The following is a 22,603-nucleotide window of genomic DNA, read 5'->3' as shown; positions in this document are numbered from 1 at the left end:
AGGTGGCAGAAAATGTTTTGTGTGGTAGAAAAGTTTTTCCATAAAGTCTAGTTTATTGAAACATTATCAAAATATCCTATTGAGGTTCATTTTAATGGTCTGAGAGGATCTGCATTGGTGTTTGAAAGGAGAATGTTTTATGATGTTGCTGATATGGAAGTAGTGTTTTCAGATGAACAGTAGCTTTTCATATTTATAAATAAAAAGATAGTTTACCGGCCTTACAAGTTAAAAAAAACCTGTTCTAATTAAATTAGAAAATTACTACATGTCCCACAAAGCTCAGCAAAATGTTATAATTGAGATAGAAGATTGTTTACTTTCTGGCTTCCCTGTAAATCTAGAGAGCTTGAGGTCAGTCAGGCAATATTTTGATTGTCTCTAATTAATCTTGAAGAATCCCAGCATAATGAGTGTAGTGTGAACAGAATTTTATGCAGGTGATTTTTTGGATAGTTCTACTGTGATTTTATATGATGTTTAAAGTCTATTGTCATCTTGTCATCTGTTTATATTCATCTATAGTGATGTCGCGAACATAACATTTTCCGTTGGCGAACAGCGAACGCGAACTTCCGCTAATGTTCGCGAACGGGCGAACCGGGCGAACCGGGCGAACCGCCATAGACTTCAATAGGCAGGCGAATTTTAAAACCCACAGGGACTCTTTCTGGCCACAATAGTGATGGAAAAGTTGTTTCAAGGGGGCTAACACCTGGACTGTGGCATGCCGGAGGGGGTTCCATGGCAAAACTCCCATGGAAAATTACATTGTTGATGCAGAGTCTGGTTTTAATCCATAAAGGGCATAAATCACCTAACATTCCTAAATTGTTTGGAATAACGTGCTTTAAAACATCAGGTATGATGTTGTATCGATCAGGTAGTGTAAGGGTTACGCCCGCTTCACAGTGACAGACCAAACTCCCCGTTTAACGCACCGCAAATAACCGCAAACAGTCCATTTGCACCACCGCAAACTCCCCATTTGCACAAGGTTGGATACCAAGCTATCCATGTCCCGTTCCTTGTCCTCACTGATGTCATTGAAGGTCTCTCCCTCCACCCAGCCACGTACAACACCAAGGGTCCCCGAAAGGTGACAACAAGCCCCCTGTATTTTTTTTTTTAAATGTACACTACTGTTACACCAGATATGAGTTGCACTGGTGTGACACTGTGCCCTGGCAGGCCCTGAAACGCACACGTGTGAAGGAAACTGACTGCTATTATATTACAGTCCAAAAAGTTTTATTTTTTTTAAATGCAAGCTATTGTGACACCAGATATGAGTGGTGGCACTGGGCAAGTGGGCACAGTATACGCTGTGAGCCTGACACACACGCTGGCAGGCAGGCAACTGCAATTAGATTACACAGAAAAAAAAAAAAAAAAAGCAGACTGATGTTCTAGCCCTAAAAAGGGCTTTTTGGGGTGCTGTCCTTACAGCAGAGATCAGATGAGTCCTTCAGGACTGTAGTGGACACTGAATACACTAGCCTAGCTATCGATTTCCTTATTAAATCAGCAGCAGCTACACTGTCCCTCCTCTCACTAAGAATGCAGCTTCCGGGGGGCGGGGCCTAACTGTCATGGAGGAAAGACGCATTTCGTGTGTGCTCCCTCAATATCTCACTTTAAGCAGCTATCAACAAGCGAATTTAACCCCAGAAGGGGATGACCCAGCAATGTTGCTCCTACCTGACCGACCCGACATGCTTAATAGCGGTCAGCAATTCGACAGAGTCTTACTTACCTCCGCGTGGCAAGTGTGGCCTGGCGCTCACCGGGCGGGAGAGGCGGCCGATCTCCCGATCCTGGGATGCCCGGGAGCAGCTACTTCCCGGCAGGAGCTCCGTTACCCCCTCCCCCTCGGACCGGTGGGTGTTATCCCGGTCCACCCCTGAGAGGCTGTCTGGAGCTAATGGACACACAGAGCACAGCCGCCCAGGCTGACATACTCATCTGCGACTCTCCCAATATGGCGGCAGCCGCGTGTCCTCCTGGTACCAGCAAAGAATGGCAGGATATTGAGTCTAAGCTGGACAGACTCTTTAATCAATTTTGGAAGCAAATAACAAGCAGGAAGCCCCAACAAGCTCCACCACAGCCCCAACAAGCTCCACCACAGCTAAGCGAAGCAGTCCCCATTAAAATCCACCAACGCAAAAGGCGTCGAAGACGGAACTGGAGGCACAAACAGAAATGCAGAGCCTGCCACACGTCAAGCACTCGCCTCCACCCTAAGCCACCACAATCCCGCACCGGACGTGAAGAACCACCGGGACAGATCCGACCACCCGACAAAACAAGCTTCCACCACCTCAAGCCGCGAACCCGGCACTCAGCCAGAGACTTGCCTTTGTTGTTCCAGGTATCAGGGACTCCCAGGGTCTGCACCTGGCGCCCAGAAGGGATCGGATGAGCACAAGCAGTAAACAGCAGCCTGCCAAGCATGTCCCACTATAGCCAATCCTCCACACCATGCCTTTGATCACATGAACTGCTCTCTGCACATTAACTAATCGTAAAGTAGCAAGCGTTTAAACATGTCATTATTTCACCTCCTAAAGAGTTTATTGTCGTAGTTCCTTACATGCCTTTACCTTAACCGTTCATGTATTATGTTATTCACTAGTCTCATCTCATGGGGCGACTCACACTTGATTTATAACTAGTGGTGGAGCTGCTGATATAAATACACAGTTGATAACAGAGGCGGCTCTAGACTTTATGAGGCCTTAGGCGAAACATGAGGCCCCACTAACAAAAAAGTGTCACATATACACATTGATGCACAGTTTACCTGTGTATGTGCCTGAGAGTGTGTCTGACAGAGAGTATCCTTGTGTGTGAGAATGTATGTCTCTGTGAGCATGTTTGTGTTTTTGTTTGAGATGGTGTGATGGTGTGAGGGGGTGATGGTGAGAGGGAAAGGGGGGTGATGGTGAGAGGGAGAGCAGGGTGATGGTGAGAGTGAGTGGGGGGTGATGTGAGAAGGGGGGTGATGTGAGAAGGAGGGGGTTGATGTGAGAGTGAGGGGGGGGGTTGGTGTGAGAGTGAGGGGGGGTTGATGTGAGAGTGAGGGGGGTGATGTGAGAGTGAGGGGGTGATGTGAGAGTGAGGGGGGTGATGTGAGAGTGAGGGGGGGTGATGTGAGAGTGAGGGGGGTAATGTGATGTGAGAAGGAGAGGGGTGATGTGAGAAGGAGGGGGGGTTGATGGCGAGGGTGGTGAGGGGGTGAGGCTGAGGGTGGTGAGGGGGTGAGGCTGAGGGGGGTGAGGATGAGGGGGTGGGAGGTGAAGCTGAGGGTGGTGAGGAGTGAGGCTGAGGGGGGTGGGGGGTGATGTTGAGGATGATGAGAGGGTGATGCTGCGGGTGGTTGGGGTGGGGGGATGATGCTGAGGGTGGTGAGGATGGTGAGGGGGGTTATGCTGAGGGTGGTGAGGGTGGTGATGCTGAGGGTGGTGAGGGAGGGTGATGCTGAGGGTGGTGAGGGAGGGTGATGCTGAGTATGGTGGGGTGGTGAGGCTGAGGGTGGTGGGGGGTGGTGAGGCTGAGGGTGGTGGGGAGGGTGGTGAGGCTGAGGGTATTGGGGAGGGTGGTGGGGTGGTGAGGCTGAGGGTGGTGGGGGGTGCTGAGGCAACGCTCTGATTGGCCGGTTTTCGCGAGACACATGGTCTGCATCTCTGCTCACTGCGGAGCTGCAGACTTGTGTCTGCGGTGGCTGGCCGGGCACCCAGGAGGGGCCTCGCACCCGGCGGCATACCAGGCAAGCGACCGAGGACCTGACACAGTCTGCCCACAGGCGGTTTAGGCGGCCGCAAGGCGCCAGCCAGCGCGAGACCTTAGGCGGACACCTAAACCGCCTAATTAGAGAGCCGCCTCTGACGTGCAAGCTACACCCTAAACATGACAGCCATCTTTCACAACAATGTACTGCTATATACAATGTACTGCTATATACTCATACCCTCAGTGCAACTAGCCATGATATACGCACGTTCAGCCTAGCATGCTCAAATATAACACACTTCTGTCAAAAAAAAAAAGGCAAGGTGCATCAGGCTTAATAATGCGAAATAAGGTAAGATTGTGAGTAGGCATGCTATGTTAACCGGGAGTATACTATCGAGCAAGAGTTGCCTCAGTGACTTGTGCCCACCGACAGAACACGTTACATGGTAAGCGCAACTAAGGCAGTCGTCTTGTGTGGGTTGGAGTGCCCGAAGGGGTATGACGCCCAGGCCCCAACTCTAGCAGGGTGTGCAGGGAGTAGCAGGCAAGGCCAGAGCACCCGCACAAGTCACCCCCTCCCCCATCATTGCACGCCTTCAGCCTATACCCAGAGTGTCTATGAGAGTCTCATTGTGAGGCAGGGCCCCTGCACTCCAGCGCTGGTCCTCAGCGAGTGTCCTTTTACAGTTCCCTCTGCGCTGGTTACTCTCTGCTCCCTGATCACTGTAATGAGTTCGGTGTGGATCCGTCCAAGAATGTGGAAAGGGTGTCGGGGTTATCCCCCTCCGGGCCCCCAGCTTAGGAAGGTAGTAGCCGGTGTTGGGTAATTTGGGGGGTGAGTGATCACGCTGGAAATGGGTTATCATCCCCTTATGCTTCTTACCAGCAGGAGATTTCCGTAGCCTCTGTTTATTTCCAACTCTTGGGCATTCAGCGCTAGGAGGCAAGCTCAGCCGCCTGCCGTGGCTCCGTGGCTCCTCCGCCTCCTGGCGGGGTTGTTGTGCCCTCCAGTCTTTGCCGGGCTGTTGGTCTTGCTCCTTAGCCCGGTTCTCCGGTGGGGCGGTTGTAGCAGGGATACGGATCTGGCTTTCAATGCGAGGCCAAAACTCCTGGCGGATCCGGTCAAAATGAGGGTTGAAGCGTGCCTGCCAGCATTGGCTTCCTGAGCCCTCAGGAGACATTGTGACCCGCGTCTCTGCCGCCATCTTAGGTTCGCCCCGCGGCGTGTTCAGGTCGCGGGGAGACTCTGCTTGTGTAAGGTGGGTAGTTCCCTCAACGAGGACCGGGATAACCCCCGCCGGTCCATAGGGGGGAGGTGCAGGGCTGTGTGTTTGATGCGGGCCCGACGGGGGGAGACCGGCCGCATCCCCCCCGCCGGGCTGTCAGGCTTGGTAGGCTGCATGGTCGGACATTGCATGTACTCGGCAGTGCCTGTATGATTCGGTGTGTTCAATGTGGTCCCTCTTGCAGTTCCCTTTTGCCGCTCGTTTAAGGTTGTATTTTTCCTGGTATTGGGCATTAATAGCCTATATTTAGTTTAGTTAGGCAGGAGCTGATGTGAAACACGTCCGGCCATCTTGGCTGTCAGGCCCCACCCCCGAATAAGTTCTATTTTTAAGTAATATAGTTGTGTGTTCTATTGTGTTGGATTATAAAATTAGGTTTAACCCCAAACGCATGCTTTGAAGCATTTTAGAGAGATATTTAAATTCGGGGGTGTGGGTAGGAGGTGTGGCTCGGGGCTGCATTGTTTTGAGAACATTCTAGTGATTGATTAATAATATGTAAGGCATCTAAATGTAATTTAGAACAAGAATATAGTATTTTATATTTACAAACTAATTTCTAAGTAGTTTAGGGTCACCTAACTGTGAGTGCTATTGCTGTGGAGGTCTTTTATTCACTCCCATGAACAAACAATATTGAGCTCCTACAAATGAGTGACAAAGGGAGCTGGAACTAAAATACAGACTGTGCCTACTAATAGGGGAATTTTGGAAGTGTCAGAGTGTAAGGTTTAGTTATGGTAGCCATGGTGATTTTAGTGTAATATTAAAATGGTTTAAGAAGTATTCTGGATTAAGTAAAATTTTTAATTAATAATTTTATCATTTAATGTGGTCTAGCTGAAATTGTTAAATGGTCATTTTCAGTTGATATGTTAAGGCTTTGTGCTTTGTTCACCCCCATGTTGATTTTAATTTGTATTACCTCTGCTGGACATTCATCCAGTGCAACTACCACTTCTTTAGTTGTCTGTCCAGCATAATACAAGTATGAGTCATATGAGAAGGGAATATTCTATTATGCTGTTTATTATGATTGATAAATAATATGTAGTTATGACCCAAACCAAGTAAACAGGTGTGTTGTGCGTTTCCGTGATTGAATGGTTTGTTGTGTGGCAGTGGGAACTAGAACGAGTGCTAAATGACTTTTACGCGTTTGGCTGTTCGCTGATTGTACACTCTATATTATATAGTCATGGTGCATTGATGTGCCATAATAAGACGTATTAATCACATACCCCATTTATATCCAACATTATATTATCCTAATGACTTAAATCCTTCGCACCACGTTTCAGAACAAAATAATCTTAATACACAATGCATAATTATCCACCATAAATATCGTGGTGGTCAATCTAGACTATAAACTCAGTTTAGATTAAAACTGTTTAATTGATTGGTTGTGAAGTTCATCACTTTCTAAGGTGGCATACACATCTATAAATGGCTAGTTAAATCATTTCTATTTTGTATTTAACAATAAATTAGACTGTGCCAGTGGGCTCTGCATTATTCGTTTGTGCCTTCAACGTATTCTTCTATTCTTACTTTCCAAGGAGGCAGAGATATAAATATAAGAATGTTTGTCTTATTGCTATATTTACTTCTGTTCTGAAAATATTTTTTCATCATTTTCCCCCTAGAAACCATGTACATTACGATGGAAAAAAGCTTGGCTAAATTTCCTTATATAAAGGTATTGTGAAATTTACTGGTCAGGAATATTGCTGAACTCTTAAAGGACAACTGTCATCTCAAAACAGTTTTTTTGTTAATTATATGTACATCCCTACCTTTAGTATATTATAGGATCCTTCAGCCATATACATGCACCTTGGGCCAGACAGTGTTTGACAGTGTCTGTGGTTTTCCCTGCTTCACTCCCTGCAAAGTGCAATGACATCATCAGACCAACTAACTGTCTAATTCTGTCTAGAACTGTCCAACTAACTGTCTAATAACACTGTCTGACCCAAGGTGCATGTCTTGGCTGAAAAATCCTGTCGTATACTAAAGGTTTGGATGAATGTTTCTAACCTCTTTTATACAGTGTTGGACAAAATTCAAAGTAGGTTTTGAGGAGTCAATAACTTTTTATTAATTAACCAATTTCAATGATATGACATACAATGAATGCTTAATGTATAGACATTTGTTTGACTAGGCACGGAAGATTACATATTTTAAATGAGCTCCAGATGAAGTAATCGCAAGCGAACGTGGTGGCCAATTAATCTGGGAATTTTCTTAAAATCATCTGCTCACCGAACAGTTGTCTGAGGAAGTCCTCCTCAGACAACTGTTCGGTGAGCGGATAATTTCAATAGGATGCAGTAGCCTCATCCTGTTGAAACTAAATTTTGAGGATGATTTTCTTCTTTGCGTCATAATAATGGACTTGCCACAAGTTATTTACCTGTCAAATTCTACCCTAAATTTTGGCCAACCCTGTACATACTATTTAAAAAAAAAATAAAAAAAATACTGTTCTATTTAAACACTTGATGATAGAGTTATTGTATTAAAATAGCTTTTAAGTAACCATTATTAAAACATTTGAATACTTACCATGGGAGGGTGTCAGTGCACTCCTGGTACCATAACCACTAATCTTGCTTGGATTGTTACTGTGACAAACTCCTCTTCTCCTGTGAGTTTGCCACAGGTTTTTGAAGGGTCCTGTTTGCCAGCCTCCTACCCTGTGACTATGGCCCCTGCAATAGACCTGGCTAAAATACTTTAAAAAGGCTCTGTTCATGTAAAGTATGTACTTTTGTACTCCAGACAGAGAGACTGACCGTTAGCACTGATTTCCCTGGAACTGTTTTGGGCATAGGACCATGTGCACGGTCGGTCAAAACTATGACTTCCAGGAAATTCCTGATCCCCTGAACCGATCTGGGTGATTTTTTGGATATGTTGTTCACCCAGATCGGGGCTATCAGGGTATTTTAGGGTACTTATGAGACTTTATAAAAAAATTTTTTATAAAATGTTTTTTCTACCTGGAGACAAGAGTTACATACTGTACTTTACTGAATCATCTCCCATGCAGAGGGGAGAGATTGTTTGCTGTGTGTGGGAGTGTCGTACATTTAATTACTGTTCTGATTGGTTTGTAAGCTTTGTGTCCCTGTCCCCCACAAGGTCCATGTGGGCATATACCTTGCTTGGGGACTTGCATAAAAGGACAACTGTGTCATTGATTAAACACACTTGTTTTACCCTTCATAAAGTCTAGGCTCAGGTTTGGGGGATTGAAGAGCTACATTCACTGTGGGGATTGCTATAATCACTAAACTCCCCTGAGTATAATCACTAAGCTCTTAAAAGAGCTGTTCCTGCTGCGCTCTTCGGACTAGGAGAGGTCTACCTACTGGAAGCTGGATCCTGGGGTCCAAGGTTGGTGGAGTACGGCGAGACCCCAACCAAGCTGCGGTGGTTCATGGGGTTTAGCTGGTTATTGTTTTCCAATGCAGTGCTTATGGTACTCGCCAGTACTAGGAAGCAGCGATTGACGGAGGTACCCGGTAGGGGTTCCAGGTGGTCCGTCACAGTTAGTTTAACTAGATTTCTGCTTTGTTACTAATTGGAAATGCTTTTTTTTTGTAATTATGGGCTGTTTGTCCAGGGCCGGACTGGCCCACTGGGACACCGGGAAATTTCCCGGTGGGCCGGCACACTAGGTGGCCGGTGCGCGGCCGCCTAGTGTGCACCAGCCCGGGCCGCAATTACAGGGTGACCGGCAGGAGGGGATGCGCTCCCCTCCTGCCGGTCACAGAATGTAGCATGGCCGGGCTGGCAGACCGGGTTGGGGCAGTGGCACTGGGCCAGCCTCTTCTCCTGGGGGGCCAGCCTCTTCTCCTGGGGGGCCCCCCGAGGCTGGCCCTGCTTACACCCGGCGGGCAGGCAGGCTGGCCGGTGCACGAGGGAGCACTCTCCCCTGAGTGCTTCCTCTTCAGCTCCCTCGCGCACCGCACTGATACCGGAGCCGGAAGATGACGTCATCTTCCGGCGCCGGTATCAGTACGCGGCGCGCGAGGGAGCTGAAGAAGAAGCACTCAGGGGAGAGTGCTCCCTCGCGCACCGGCCAGCCTGCCTGCCCGCCGGGTGACCGGCCCCCCAGGAGCCCAGCAGCACCACTGGACCCCAGGGAATCCCCTCAGCACTCCAAAAGGTAAGGAGGCTGGGGGGATTACATTAAAAAAAAATGTGTTAGTGTGTGTGTGTGTGTTCGTGTTACTGTGAGTGTTAGTGTGTGTGTGTGTGTGTGTGTTAGTGTCACTGTGAGTGTTAGTGTTACTGTGAGTGTTAGTGTTACTGTGAGTGTTAGTGTGTGTGTGTGTGTGTGTGTGTTAGTGTTACTGTGAGTGTTAGTGTGTGTGTGTGTTAGTGTTACTCTGAATGTTAGTGTGTGTGTGTGTGTTACTGTGAGTGTTAGTGTGTTAGTGTTACTGTGAGTGTTAGTGTGTTAGTGTTACTGTGAGTGTTAGTGTGTGTGTTACTGTGTGTGTGAGTGTTACTATGAGTGTTAGTGTTAGTGTCAGTGAGTGTGTGTCTGCTAGTGAGTGTCAGTGAGTCTGTTACTGAGTGTGTTTGTGTTAGTGAGTCTGTTTGATGTCTGTTAGTGAGTGTGTGTTTGTCAGTGAGAGTGTATGTTTTGTAAGTGAGTGTGTATGTTTGCCTGTCGCTGAGTGTGTCTCTGTCAGTAAATGTGTGTGTCTGTTAGCTAGTGTGTATGCGTCTGTTCGTGAGAGTGTGTGTGTGTGTCTTCAGCACTTACCTTTCTCCAGCGCCGGACTCCCTTGGCGCTGGGGATCCCTCCGCCGCTCAGCTCCGAATGCGCATGCACGGCAAGAGCCGTGCGCGCATTCAAACCGCCCATAGGAAAGCATTACTCAATGCTTTCCTATGGACGTTCAGTGTCTTAGAATCGCGGAAGCTCCTCTAGCGGCTGTCAGTGAGACAGCCGCTAGAGGCTGGATTAACCCTCAGTGCAGGGTTAAAACTAGAGGGACCTGACACCTAGACCACTTCATTGAGCTGATGTGATCTGGGTGTCTGTAGTGGTCCTTTAACCCCTTAAGGACATGTCATGATTCCCTTTTATTACAGAAGTTTGGTCCTTAAGGGGTTAAGTGTGTGTGCATCTGCATGCACTGGTGTACATACCGCGGTCGCAGGGGTCGCAACCCCTGGACCAGCTGCCCGCCGCCATGTTTTGCGGCCCCGGCCTGCGCAGAGTAAGCGTGCAGGGGGGGGGGGGGGCCCAGGGAACAATTTTCGCACCGGGGCCCCATAGGTCATGTGTATGCCACTGGGTAGGGGAGCTTCTGTTTCCCTACCCGGTCTGACAGGAACCTGCAAGCGAGAACGCTCCTCCCGCGAGCAGGCAGGTTGGAGCGTTGCCGTGCGTTACGATGGCAACGCTCCGACCTGCCTGCCGTTCTCGCGGGAGAAGAGCGAAGTCAGCCTGCAGCCAGAGGAGCTGCAGGCTGAACAGCACGCACCACCACTGGACCACCAGGGATTGAAATGTTCCCCCTCTCCCCTGGGCCCTGACCAAAGGTAAAGGGGGAGGGGATTAAAAAAAGGTTTTTTTATATAAATATATCAATGCTATAACCCCCCCATACACACACTACACTCCTCCCCCCCACCAACAGCACCCCTCCACACACACAGAACCCCCCCCCACACACAGAACACCTTCACACCTTCACGCACACAGAACTCCTTCATGCACGCAGAACCCCTCCACACATAAAAAGCACCCCTTCACGCACACAGCACCTCTTTACGCACACAGCACCCCTTAACGCACACAGCACCCCTTAACGCACACAGCACCCCTTAACGCACACAGCACCCCTCCATGCACAAACTATTTATTTCATGTTTGAGTGCTAGTTTTCAGTTTTTTTCCCGCTTCCATATCTGCGCACTATGCTGGCGCGATGCATTACGGGGCTGGTATGGAATTTTTTTCCAGGGCTGATTTTCATTCCCAGTCCGACCCTGTGTTTGTCTATGAGTAGAGGAGTATTTTTTATCTGCAAAACTTGGGAACTATTAGTTGGTTTGATAAAGCTTTATTTCAGAGCTGAAAAAAAATGACCCCAGTTGTGTTATGTCAACTGTCTTTGGCGTCTTTCTCCAAACAACACTTAATATAACCTTTTGTAGTTGCTATACTGTTCCTTTTGTATACATACTATACCTTTTATATATATATATATATATATATATATATATATATATATATATATAAAATATTCCTGTCCGCCCGCACTGCCCACACCTCACCCTTCTGTCAGTCCCTACATTGGCTTCCTGTAAGATATAGGGCTTAATTTAAAATTCTGGTTCTTGCTTTTAAATCTCTACATAATGCTGCTCCCACCTATCTATCCTTCCTAATACACAAGTATGTCCCGTCTAGGCCCTTATGCTTTGCTGCAGACTTACGTCTATCTTCTGTCCGTACTCCCACCTCTGATGCTCGCCTTCAAGACTTTTCGAGGGCTGCACCGTTCCTGTGAAACTCACTTCCCTCCTCCGTAAGATGCTCACCCAGTCTCCTCTCCTTTAAAACATCATTAAAAACCCACTTCTTCATAAAAGCGTATCAATGAAACAGTTAATAGCAGATTCCTCTTATGCAACTGTCATTAGTCTAATACTATCCTTACCTTTTGTGTCACTTTAGCCCACTCCCTCTAGCATGTAAGCTCATTGAGCAGGGCCCTCAACCCCTCTGTTCCTGTGTGTCCAACTTGTCTGGTTACAACTACATGTCTGTTCATCCACCCACTGTTAAGCGCTGCGGAATTTGTTGTCGTTATATAAATAATAACATAATAATAATAATAAATTATATATATATAGGCTCTAAAAAATGTGAGTGTATTCATACTTACAACTCACAAAACAAAATAATCATTTCTGGTCCTTTTTTGATATACTGCACAATCATTTGTATATTTTCCCTTTTTTTCTCTTTATGCAATAAATACAAGTGTGATATAGAGGGAAAGTGCCTTTAAAGCACTATATATATTTATTCACTTATTCTTTAGACTTACACCCAGCGCTACACTCGAGAAAACTGAGGGTTTAAAGGTTATAAACACCTGCTAATCAAAAGTTTCTCTCTTGTTTTTGGTGCTCTTTTATGTGTGGTGGGTTAATAGGAGTACCCACGGAGTGTATTTAGCAGCTGATTTTCATTTTCATAATAATTCATAATATTCATAATAATTCCTAATAATTATATAGCGCCACCTTTTCCACATCCTGTGTGTGCATATATTCAAACCTCCCCGCTTTTATCAGTCCCTTAGGAAAGGAATTAGTGGCTGTCAGTGAAATAGATGTCATATTTAGCTTTCTAAAGGCCTTCTACACCTTATACTAGTGGTCCCGCGAGGCTAACGCCCATCCTCATACTCAGAGGTATTCGGCCTTCGGTCCAACGCATAGCTAGCCGACTCGCAAGTTACATAGAGAGGGCCTCACCGGTCACCAACATTTCTATTTTCTTTTAAACGTCACAGAGAGGCCAATATCCCACCACTACGTTCCGTGGTATATAGGCGCTCAGCCCAACGCATAGATAGAGCCTCTCAAGCCACTTGGCATTCGTAGGGTCTCATCTAGAACAAACAGATAGAAAACAGGGGGTAACACCCGTATCGTTATATAAATCTAATAGCGTCCGGGTGTATCCAACTATTTTCGGTACCAAATCGAGACTCCAGGGGTCTCTAGGGGCTTTACCACAATATACAAAAAGAAAGGAAAAAAGATAGATACATGTGATCACAACACAATGTTAATGAATCACTGTATCACCTGGAAATATAAAAAGTCATAATGATATAGTTAATGTATATACAGAAGTGTATAAGATACCCAATGTCAGGTGGATAATTATAAACGAGATCTGGTATATGTTATATAAATATAGAGTGCCTCAGAGGATAGACACTGCCAGATAGTCAATAGGGAGAGGGGAAAACGTGAAAAATCAAAAACCAGCTAAAACAAAAAGCTGGCTGTTATTATTTAATCCACTGGTAAACTAACTAGACAATTATAGGAGCAAGGAAATAGGAACAAAAGAAAAACTTATAATAACATCTTAATCAAGAAGTGATAGGCAAACATTGCTGTGTCCAGTGCCCATAAACCCAAAAGAACGCCTGATGCGCGTTTCGGTGCTTAGTGAGATGCACCTTTGTCAGGGGAAAATCATCTACTAACCCAGAACTCGCTTAAGTACCTTGCTTCCCAATGGTGTGTGTCCACAGACAGCCAATACGATATCCAGGCAAAGTGGGATGGAATATAACACACACGAGATCAATTCCCTTTGAGTTCGAGCATTAGAAAAAATCATGCTCTCTTATTATTGGCTAGTAGATCTCTGGAGGGGAGAAAATCCTAGTGCCGCTCAACGTGGTGTAAGAGGGTTGGAGTTCTTTTCGTGTTTCCCAGTGTGTAGTAGGTGGGCAGGTAGATAAATGACCCGTTTCAATGTGTATCAATGGAAGGAGCTTGCACACTGAGAGATCACTCCTAACACCTTAAGGCATCCACTACTAGAATAAAAGGTGTACAATACATTATAAATAGTTGGTTCACTTTGTTTATGAACCCTAGTCACACCTCCCTGCATGTGACTTGCACAGCCTTCCATAAACACTTCCTGTAAAGAGAGCCCTATTTAGGCTTTCTTTATTGCAAGTTCTGTTTAATTAAGATTTTCTTATCCCCATCTATGTTAATAGCTTGCTAGACCCTGCAAGAGCCTCCTGTATGTGATTAAAGTTCAATTTAGAGATTGAGATACAATTATTTAAGGTAAATTACATCTGTTTGAAAGTGAAACCAGTTTTTTTTTTCATGCAGGCTCTGTCAATCATAGCCAGGGGAGGTGTGGCTAGGGCTGCATAAACAGAAACAACGTGATTTAACTCCTAAATGACAGCGAATTGAGCAGTGAAATTGCAGGGGAATGATCTATACACTAAAACTGCTTTATTTAGCCAAAGTAATTCAGGTGACTATAGTGTTCCTTTAACCCCTTAAGGACACATGACATGTGTGACATGTCATGATTCCCTTTTATTCCAGAAGTTTGGTCCTTAAGGGGTTAAGCGAGTTCTGGGTTAGTAGATGATTTTCCCTGATGAAGGTGCATCTCACTAAGCACCGAAATGCACGTCAGGCGTTCTTTTGGGTTTATGGGCACCGGACACAGCAATTTTTGCCTATCACTTCTTGATGTTATTATAAGTTTTTCTTTTTTTTTTATTTCTTTGCTCCTATAATTGTCTAGTTAGCTTACCAGGGAGAGAGGCTATTTAATAATAACAGCCAGCTTTTTGTTTTAGCTAGTTTTTGATTTTTCACCTTTTCCCCTCTCCCTATTGACTATCTGACAGTGTCTATCCTCTGAGGCACTCTATATTTATATAACATACAGACAGACACATGGGTTGTACCCTATGATGAGGACTTTGTTTAGTATATTCCACAAAATAGACTTCCAGGGTTATGTTCTCATATACTAGGAGCCAAATTTAAATAAAATTCATACTATTTATCTCACATTACCTATATCTCAAGATTCTGGATTGCAATATACTATTTATTTGTATATATGTGCATACCTTATTAGGTGGTTATTTAACTATTATTATTTATTATTTTTTATTCTCTTTTTCGTCTCTACCAGATCTCGTTTTTTAATTATCTACCTGACATTGGGTCACTTATACACTTCTGTATATGAATTAAGTATATCAGTATAACTATTTATATATCCCGGTGATATAGGGTCTCATCTATCATCACTTAGCGAATGTCTTCACCACTTGGCACTATTTTAGCATCCAGTACCCTGGAGGTAACATCATAAATTTCAAAATTCTCCTTTTTAGCATGTCACAAGCTCCGGAAGGGGGCCGATGAGCTTTCACTCCTTAGCACTCAGCTAGGTCTGGTTCACCATCTAGGAGACAAGAGTTTACCAGTCCTTCATATATAAGGTCCTGGACTATACCACGCATACAAGCAGAACTAAGGAGAAGAAGCATTCCATTCCCGGCTACTGCCAGGAAAGCAGAGTTGTTCAGACTGATGCAAAGACACACCGACAACTTTGAAGAAGGGGAGGGACTAGCGGAAACATCAACATGCCCGATTTACAGACCATGATGAACTCTCTCCTATCTTCCATGGGCCAAATCAGAGACAGAATTGACAGATTAGAATCTGGCCATTTGGCGACCAACCCACCGTTATCCAATGCTACTTCCCTAGCAGCTGCTACAGCTATTCTACAGGGTAATATAGCGGTCCCAGTATCACAAAATAGATACACCCATGATCACACCTGCCCATATGGTGTCTCCTAAGATCCATAAAGATATCCTGGAGGGTAAGGATGTGAATCTGGTCTCACTCCTTATTTCTTCCCAGGATATCATGGAGAATAAAACCTACGCTTATGGAGACTTATCAGTAGTCCTCAAAGCCAGAGATCCCAGACTCAGTAAGAAACTTACCATCTCCGAATTCGTACTGGCGTTTGGGATCTATAGATATGTAGTGTGTACCAATTTGCCACAAAGGAGAGAAGAATTAGATACATACATGTACAAGCTGGTTGACCTGGGGCATAAATACGGTGGATATGCCTTCTATGCTTACCATAGGTCATTTTCAGCTAAGGCGGCAGCAACTCTGGACCAGTTTAATACTGTCATTAACTGGAGTAAGCTGGATACAGTTGTTTTGTAGGCATTTTACTAGCCTCAGGACTCCAGCTTGTGCTTTGTGTTCTTCAACCTCCCACAGTACTAATCTCTGTCCCACCGACACCTCAGTCTCAGTCCAACAAAACCCCGGGTTGTCAGCCAGGCCTGAGAAAGTTATAAAGGATAAGCTTGGCAGCCTTTTGTGTTCCTTGGCAAATCCCAAGTTTGCAATTATTTTAGTGCCTGTAGACGATTGCATATATGTACCCTATGTTTCCGTGCGCATTCAAAGACAATGTGCCCTAATACACTGCATTCCAAACAGTACTTCACATTTGTAAACGTCATTCAGTTGTCTCAACTATTAGCAACACACCCATCTCCACAGTTCGTTGATTTTTTGGTTTCAGGGTTTTCTGATGGCTTCCACACAGGTTTCATAGCATTACCTACCGGTATCGTGGAAAGAAACATTTTACAGTCAGCTATCAATGACCCAGGATCAGTTGATACACTGTTAATACAGTAACTAAATCAAGGCTTTATCATAGGCCCCTTTTCCCCACACCCCTTTTCTAATTGGCGAACAAACCTGATAGGCATTGTCATGGGAAAACACTCCTTAGAAAAGAGGCTAATTATAGATTATAGATCAGTCAGCACGTCACTCCTCCACCATTCCCAGTTTAAATTCTTTGATTCCATCTGAAGAATTCTCCTTACAATATACCACCATAGATAATGCTGTTCAAACTATCATATCGGCGGGTATGGGGGCATGGTTAAGCAAAACTGATATTGTGAATGCCTTTAAGCTGCTCCCAATTCACCCTTCTTTATGGCATCTACATTAAGAATTTATTATTTTTTCAACAGGCTAACATTTGGGTCAAAATGTAGCCCAAAAATATTTGACAATTTTGCCGAGGCCTTATGCTTTTTGCTCCTTAACTTATGTAGATGTCCATCGGTACTGCACTATCTGGATGATTTTCTCTTCATAGAGAGTAATCATAACCCACCAGCCTTCAAGATGCCAGACAACTGTTTGGGAGGTTGGGTATCCCGATTTCCCCCTCCAAAAAAGAAGGTCCCGACACCGTAGTCAATTTTCTGGGCATTGAACTTGACTCTGATTATAGAAGCCAGCTTACCACATGACAAAAGTGAGTGTATCCTAGCAAGTATTAGTGATTACTTGCGACTGGTTTACTGTAGTCGTAAGGAGTTGCAGTCATTGCTGGGGTCGTTAAATTTTGCTATGAGATCATCCCGCAGGGCAATTCTTTCGTTTCTAGGCTTCTATGTCTATTACCTAGTCTTCCCTCCGAGGACCGTCAGGCTTCTCTTGATTCTCAGGCCACAGCAGATTTGCACATGTGGCAAAATTTCTTATGTCAGTGGAATGGGAAATCCATGTTCATACCTCCACTGTCCACCAATTCCCCAATGCAGTGGCTTCTACTGGTTTTGTGGCCATCTGTGGTGACCAGAACATTAGAGGCCTTTGATCAGACTTCAGCATTGTTGGAAATTTACCCTATTTTGGCAGCGGCAGCAACCTGGGGACACTCCTGTTCAGGACACACGGTACATTGTGTTTCAGACAATCAAGCAACTTCTCATATCAAGAACAAAGGTCGGTCCCCCTCTCTAGTTATCATGAGTTTCGTTAGACGGTTAACTTGGGTTGCTGTGACTCATCGGTTCTTTATATGTTGTACACACGTGCCCGGTGTTCACAACACAGCAGCTGACCATTTGTCCCGCTTCCATTTTCAGGAAATCCTCCAGCTACACCCCAATGCCTCAACGACTCCGGACCCTCAGTTTCAAGAGCTCATCTTGGATTAGGCCAACTCCTAGCTCACGGCAGAATGCTGTCGCAATGCGCTTTATCTGGAAACACCAGACGGGCATACAAAAAAAACTTTCAATATTTTTATGAAATTCACTAGGGACTTCCAGGTGGTAGATGTATTCACAATGGAATCTTTGGTGGCTTTCTCTTCCTTTTGCCACCTCAATTTACATCTGTCCTACAGCACAATCAAACTTTACCTCAGAGGGTTACAACACCACATGCTGACACTATTCCCAAACAAACAGACCTTCATATAATCTTTCAAATCAAGACCTTATTAAAAGGAATCCAGAGGTGCAGTACAACACAAACACCACAGAGATTACCTATTAATGGGAGCTTGTTCAGGTCACTGTCAGACCTTTTGGATAACTCACCATTTGAACCCAGGACCAATCAAACTTTAAAAGCCGCAATATTTTTTAGCCTTTTACGAACTCATTAGGCCCAGGGAATTCACTACCATAAATACTACAGAATTAAGGTCATGTATCAAAACTCCTCATATCATCAAACATGAAGACCATTATTTACTCTCACTACTACATACCAAAACAAGTCAACCTACTCAAACCATCATAATTCCCTATTAATACAAAAAAACAAGTCCTGCGCTCACTCTTATCACTCCTGGGTGGCAGCAACGACGACAGTACACATCAGCCCCAATACATACAGTAAAAATAAAGAAAAAATTACCTGCGCTCTCTCCTAAATCCCTATGTATATTTAAACAAATGGAGGTCATTTAGTTACTCCAATGGCCATTGGAGGGAATGCCCGCCTGCCAACGTCAAGGCAGACCCCCTCAGGTGGGTCCTACACTGACCTTTCACCTTGCTTCCTTGAGCTTCTGGCAAAGACATCTCCAATGAGACAGAGAGGGGTATTCTTTTATATACACCCCTATATACTTATTAACCCTTAATTGTACTGTGGTCGTTGCTGCCGCCCAGGAGTGATGGGAGTGAGTGCAGGACTTTTTGTATTTGTATACACTTTTTGTATCACACCGCTATGTTACAATGCTGCCGCCCATCCCATGTGTTCCCTATTAAGGGTTAATAAGTATATAGGGGTGTATCTAAAAAATACCCCTCTCTGTCTCATTGGAATTATTTAAATTATTCCCTACTACCTCACATTTAATAAAGGGTGTCCAGTAAAGACACTAGATGTCTATCTAAATAACGTGCAGGCACCAGCAAATCACCCTTGACTTACCTTACAAGGCACCATCCTCACTACAAGCAAATTCATGCTTTACGTTAGAATTATGTTGATGAGACTAGGCCTCAACCCCTCACACTGCTCCGGACATTCTTTCAGGATTGGAGCGGCCTCAGCAGCCTCCTACAGGTACATCCCTACCCATTAAATCATTGGGGCGCTGGAAATCGACAGCCTACTGTAGATACATTCCACAACCCGAGAAGGAAATTAGACAGCCATTCCAACATTTAGCATTGTGATATTATGTTGTAATAAGGTATTGCTGATTGAATAAATTATTTTGGCATACATCTTTTGCCCACTTTATTTACAGGTCTACCCATATGTCGGTTTCGGTACACCTCAACCGAATTTTATATACCTCTACAAGTATGATAAGGTATCAATACACATACGGTTTTATTGTCCTAAGTACAAATGTAAAGACAAATGTAAAGACGGAGCCTGGAGTTGTGGGAGGGGCTAGTGCTGATATAAATACTCCCCATCGGCACTAGACTCCTTCTAGGCATCGTTCCGTTCTGAGTCCCTCCCATCACTCCACCTTTTAAATTAATTATTTTACTTTAATTACCTTCCTTGATGGGCCCACTTTATTTACAGGTCTACCGATACATCGGTTTCGGCACACCTCAACCAAATTTTATATACCTCTACAAGTATGATAAGGTATCAATACACATATGGCTTTATTTTCCTGAGCACAAATATATATTATATATATATATATATATATATATATAGATATATATACAAAATACAGAATCCAGCGCACTCGCTTATTAACTAAACAGTGATTTCAAATCTTAGAGATTGCAATAGTTTTCTTTAAAAACACCTCACCTAGGCAAAAAATAATGGGGGTTTAGTTACATTATATGATCATACATTGCATAAGACTGCCAACTACGTCAAAGTACCCCATATTCGGCAGGTCCTATCCTAATAGCAGCCTAATGCTTGCTCTTATGAGATTAATCCACTTACTTGGGAAATACTTCCTTACTGGGACTCTCTGCAAGTCAAGGCTAAATAGGGTCCTGGAATGAGGCACCTGTAACAGGGAGGGGTGCAAAACCAAGGAGTTGGCCTGGGACTCCCAAATATATAAAAGAAACCGAGAGGGCTGCACTCACCTAAACATGCATACATTATAGGGTGCTGCTGGGGCCAAAATATACAAAATACAGAATCCAGCGCACTCGCTTATTAACTAAACAGTGATTTCAGAGATTGTAATAGTTTTATTTAAAAACACCTCACCTAGGCAAAAAATGATGGGGGGTTAGTTACATTATATGATCATACATTGCATAAGACTGCCAACTACGTCAAAGTACCCCATATTCGGCAGGTCCTATCCTAATAGCAGCCTAATGCTTGCTCTTATGAGATTAATCCACTTACTTGGGAAATACTTCCTTACTGGGACTCTCTGCAAGTCAAGGCTAAATAGGGTCCTGGAATGAGGCACCTGTAACAGGGAGGGGTGCAACACCAAGGAGTTGGCCTGGGACTCCCAAATATATAAAAGAAACCGAGAGGGCTGCACTCACCTAAACATGCATACATTATAGGGTGCTGCTGGGGCCAAAATATACAAAATACAGAATCCAGCGCACTCGCTTATTAACTAAACAGTGATTTCAGAGATTGTAATAGTTTTATTTAAAAACACCTCACCTAGGCAAAAAATGATGGGGGTTTAGTTACATTATATGATCATACATTGCATAAGCCTGCCAACTACGTCAAAGTACCCCATATTCGGCAGGTCCTATCCTAATAGCAGCCTATATAATATATATTTTACTATCACTGTTTTGTTGTTCTTATCATGTGTTGCAATCCATAGTTGGCATTTGTGTATCTTTTGATTTAATATATAGATACATTGTGAAGAACTTCCCTATTGAACTTTTTTAGTTTTACCGAACCCAATATGTTTCCCCTTGGTTCGGTACTTCCAAACTACCAAACACCACCACTCCCCTGGCTCGTTAACTTCAAAGAAACCACAAACTTAAGTGTTCTCTCTGAATGGCCGCCATAGTGTGACCGAACACACGTGCTCTAGTAAATGGCGGCCGTTTTGTCTCCCGAACGCAGGCAGGGGTACTTGGTCGACGAGTGCGTGGAACTCTATTTCGGATGCTGTGCAATCCCTGGGAAAATCATACCGTGGCCTGCTCCGTTCCCAGACAAGACAGGAGAGCGCTTTTCGGGGAAAAGACACCCTGAACGAGGAGAACATTTGCTCCCTACGAGCCAAGGGGAGCCTTCATTTATATTCGTATAGGAACTCCCAAAAGTTCACCGGCTGCTACTTCTTTTCCTCTGGAACCATTGTGGTCAGTCAAAACTTTACCCTGGTGGCGATTTTGCTACACTACATGGATCTGAGCGCTATTTGGACAACTTGGGCACTCAGATCCGGGCTATCCAGTTATATAATACGTGTGGAGGTGGAGGCAATTTGGGGTGTTTTATGTGTGTGTATTGTACCTCGAGTGCCTGGGAGATAATTAGTTTAAGGAAAAGCAAACTCACTTATCTCCTAGACCCAGAGACGCCTGGGCAGGCTTACCTATGTTTTTGCTGGATTCCCCATGCTGGAGGTCTGTGTATATAAGCTGGCAACTTGGCCATAATAAAACATTTATTTTGCACCCTTCATGAAGTCTCACCTGATTCTTCGGTATGCGATAGAGAGAGCACTATATTCCCACGAACCTTGTGGGAATTCAGGAAGCTTCAGACGAACGTACCACTCTGGGTACAGGCGGTTCGTCACATACATTTTGTAGCTTATATTCTATGCACGCATTTTAATGTGTTTTGGTATTTGTATTTCTATTGGTATACATAATACCAATAGAATTACAAATATAGTAATAGATTCATGTATTTTATACTGTATTTTACAAGTGTGATCTTCTATTCTTAATTTGAACTCTAAAATCCTCCTGACCTGTCCTGTCTTGATTTCTTGCTGAGCATCTTATTTTTTCCATTTTTATTTCATTGCTTATTTAGATATAGATTAAATTAGTCACTGTTATACAGCAGAAGCAAGAACATAATGCGTTATTATGATATAATACATAAAGGCATGGCTTACCGTACTACATTCTGGTTTTCTTTGGTCTTCAGCTATGCAACTATTGTGGTGTTTAAAGGAACACTGCCCCATAACAACTTAAATTAATTTAACACACTATGGCTTTCTATGGGCACCCAATGATAGGCAGAGAGCAAGGAAACCAAGAGGCAGAGGTTCTGGGAGAGGAAGCCACAACTTTGGGGTTAAACCATTGCCAATGCCAAATGCTCTAACCCCTGTAGGTAAGATGGTACCTGGACACTCTTGCCCCCATAACAACTTAAATGAGCCCAAGTTATTATGGGGATAGGAATATTCCTTTAAATAATTTTAGAATGTTTAGAATGGCTTAGTTTCCAATTCAGCAATGAAAAACTTGGCTTATTGGCCCCATTCCAGTGGACCTATCCTTTAAGTTAAATATTTAAGCAAATGTAAGTTTTATCTCTGTTTTACAAATATCCAAGTTTCTCTATTATAGTTTTTCTAATATTTTTTTTTTATTTTTCAGGGCACTTTCCTGGCAAATTTCAACTTTTATGCTGGTGAACTATTAGAGCTTGCGGCGTGTGGAACAGCTACTCTTGTATTAAAGAATAATATTTAA

The 22,603-nt window shown here is 44.2% G+C and overlaps 1 protein-coding gene across 1 annotated transcript in view; it reads left to right on the top strand.

Moving 5' to 3' along the window:
* Positions 1-22,603, top strand: part of LOC134608481 (lymphocyte antigen 96-like) — a 32,369-nt gene extending 9,766 nt beyond the window's left edge. Inside the window, exons 4-5 of the mRNA XM_063451315.1 lie at positions 6,674-6,726; positions 22,508-22,603. Coding sequence (XP_063307385.1) covers positions 6,674-6,726; positions 22,508-22,603 — 149 coding nt within the window. The remainder of the gene's footprint in view (positions 1-6,673; positions 6,727-22,507) is intronic.

Source organism: Pelobates fuscus, chromosome 4 (genome assembly GCF_036172605.1).
Source record: "Pelobates fuscus isolate aPelFus1 chromosome 4, aPelFus1.pri, whole genome shotgun sequence".
Lineage (NCBI taxonomy): Eukaryota > Metazoa > Chordata > Amphibia > Anura > Pelobatidae > Pelobates > Pelobates fuscus.
Note: the sequence above shows the minus strand (reverse complement) of the source record. Positions and strands in the feature narration are given on the sequence as shown.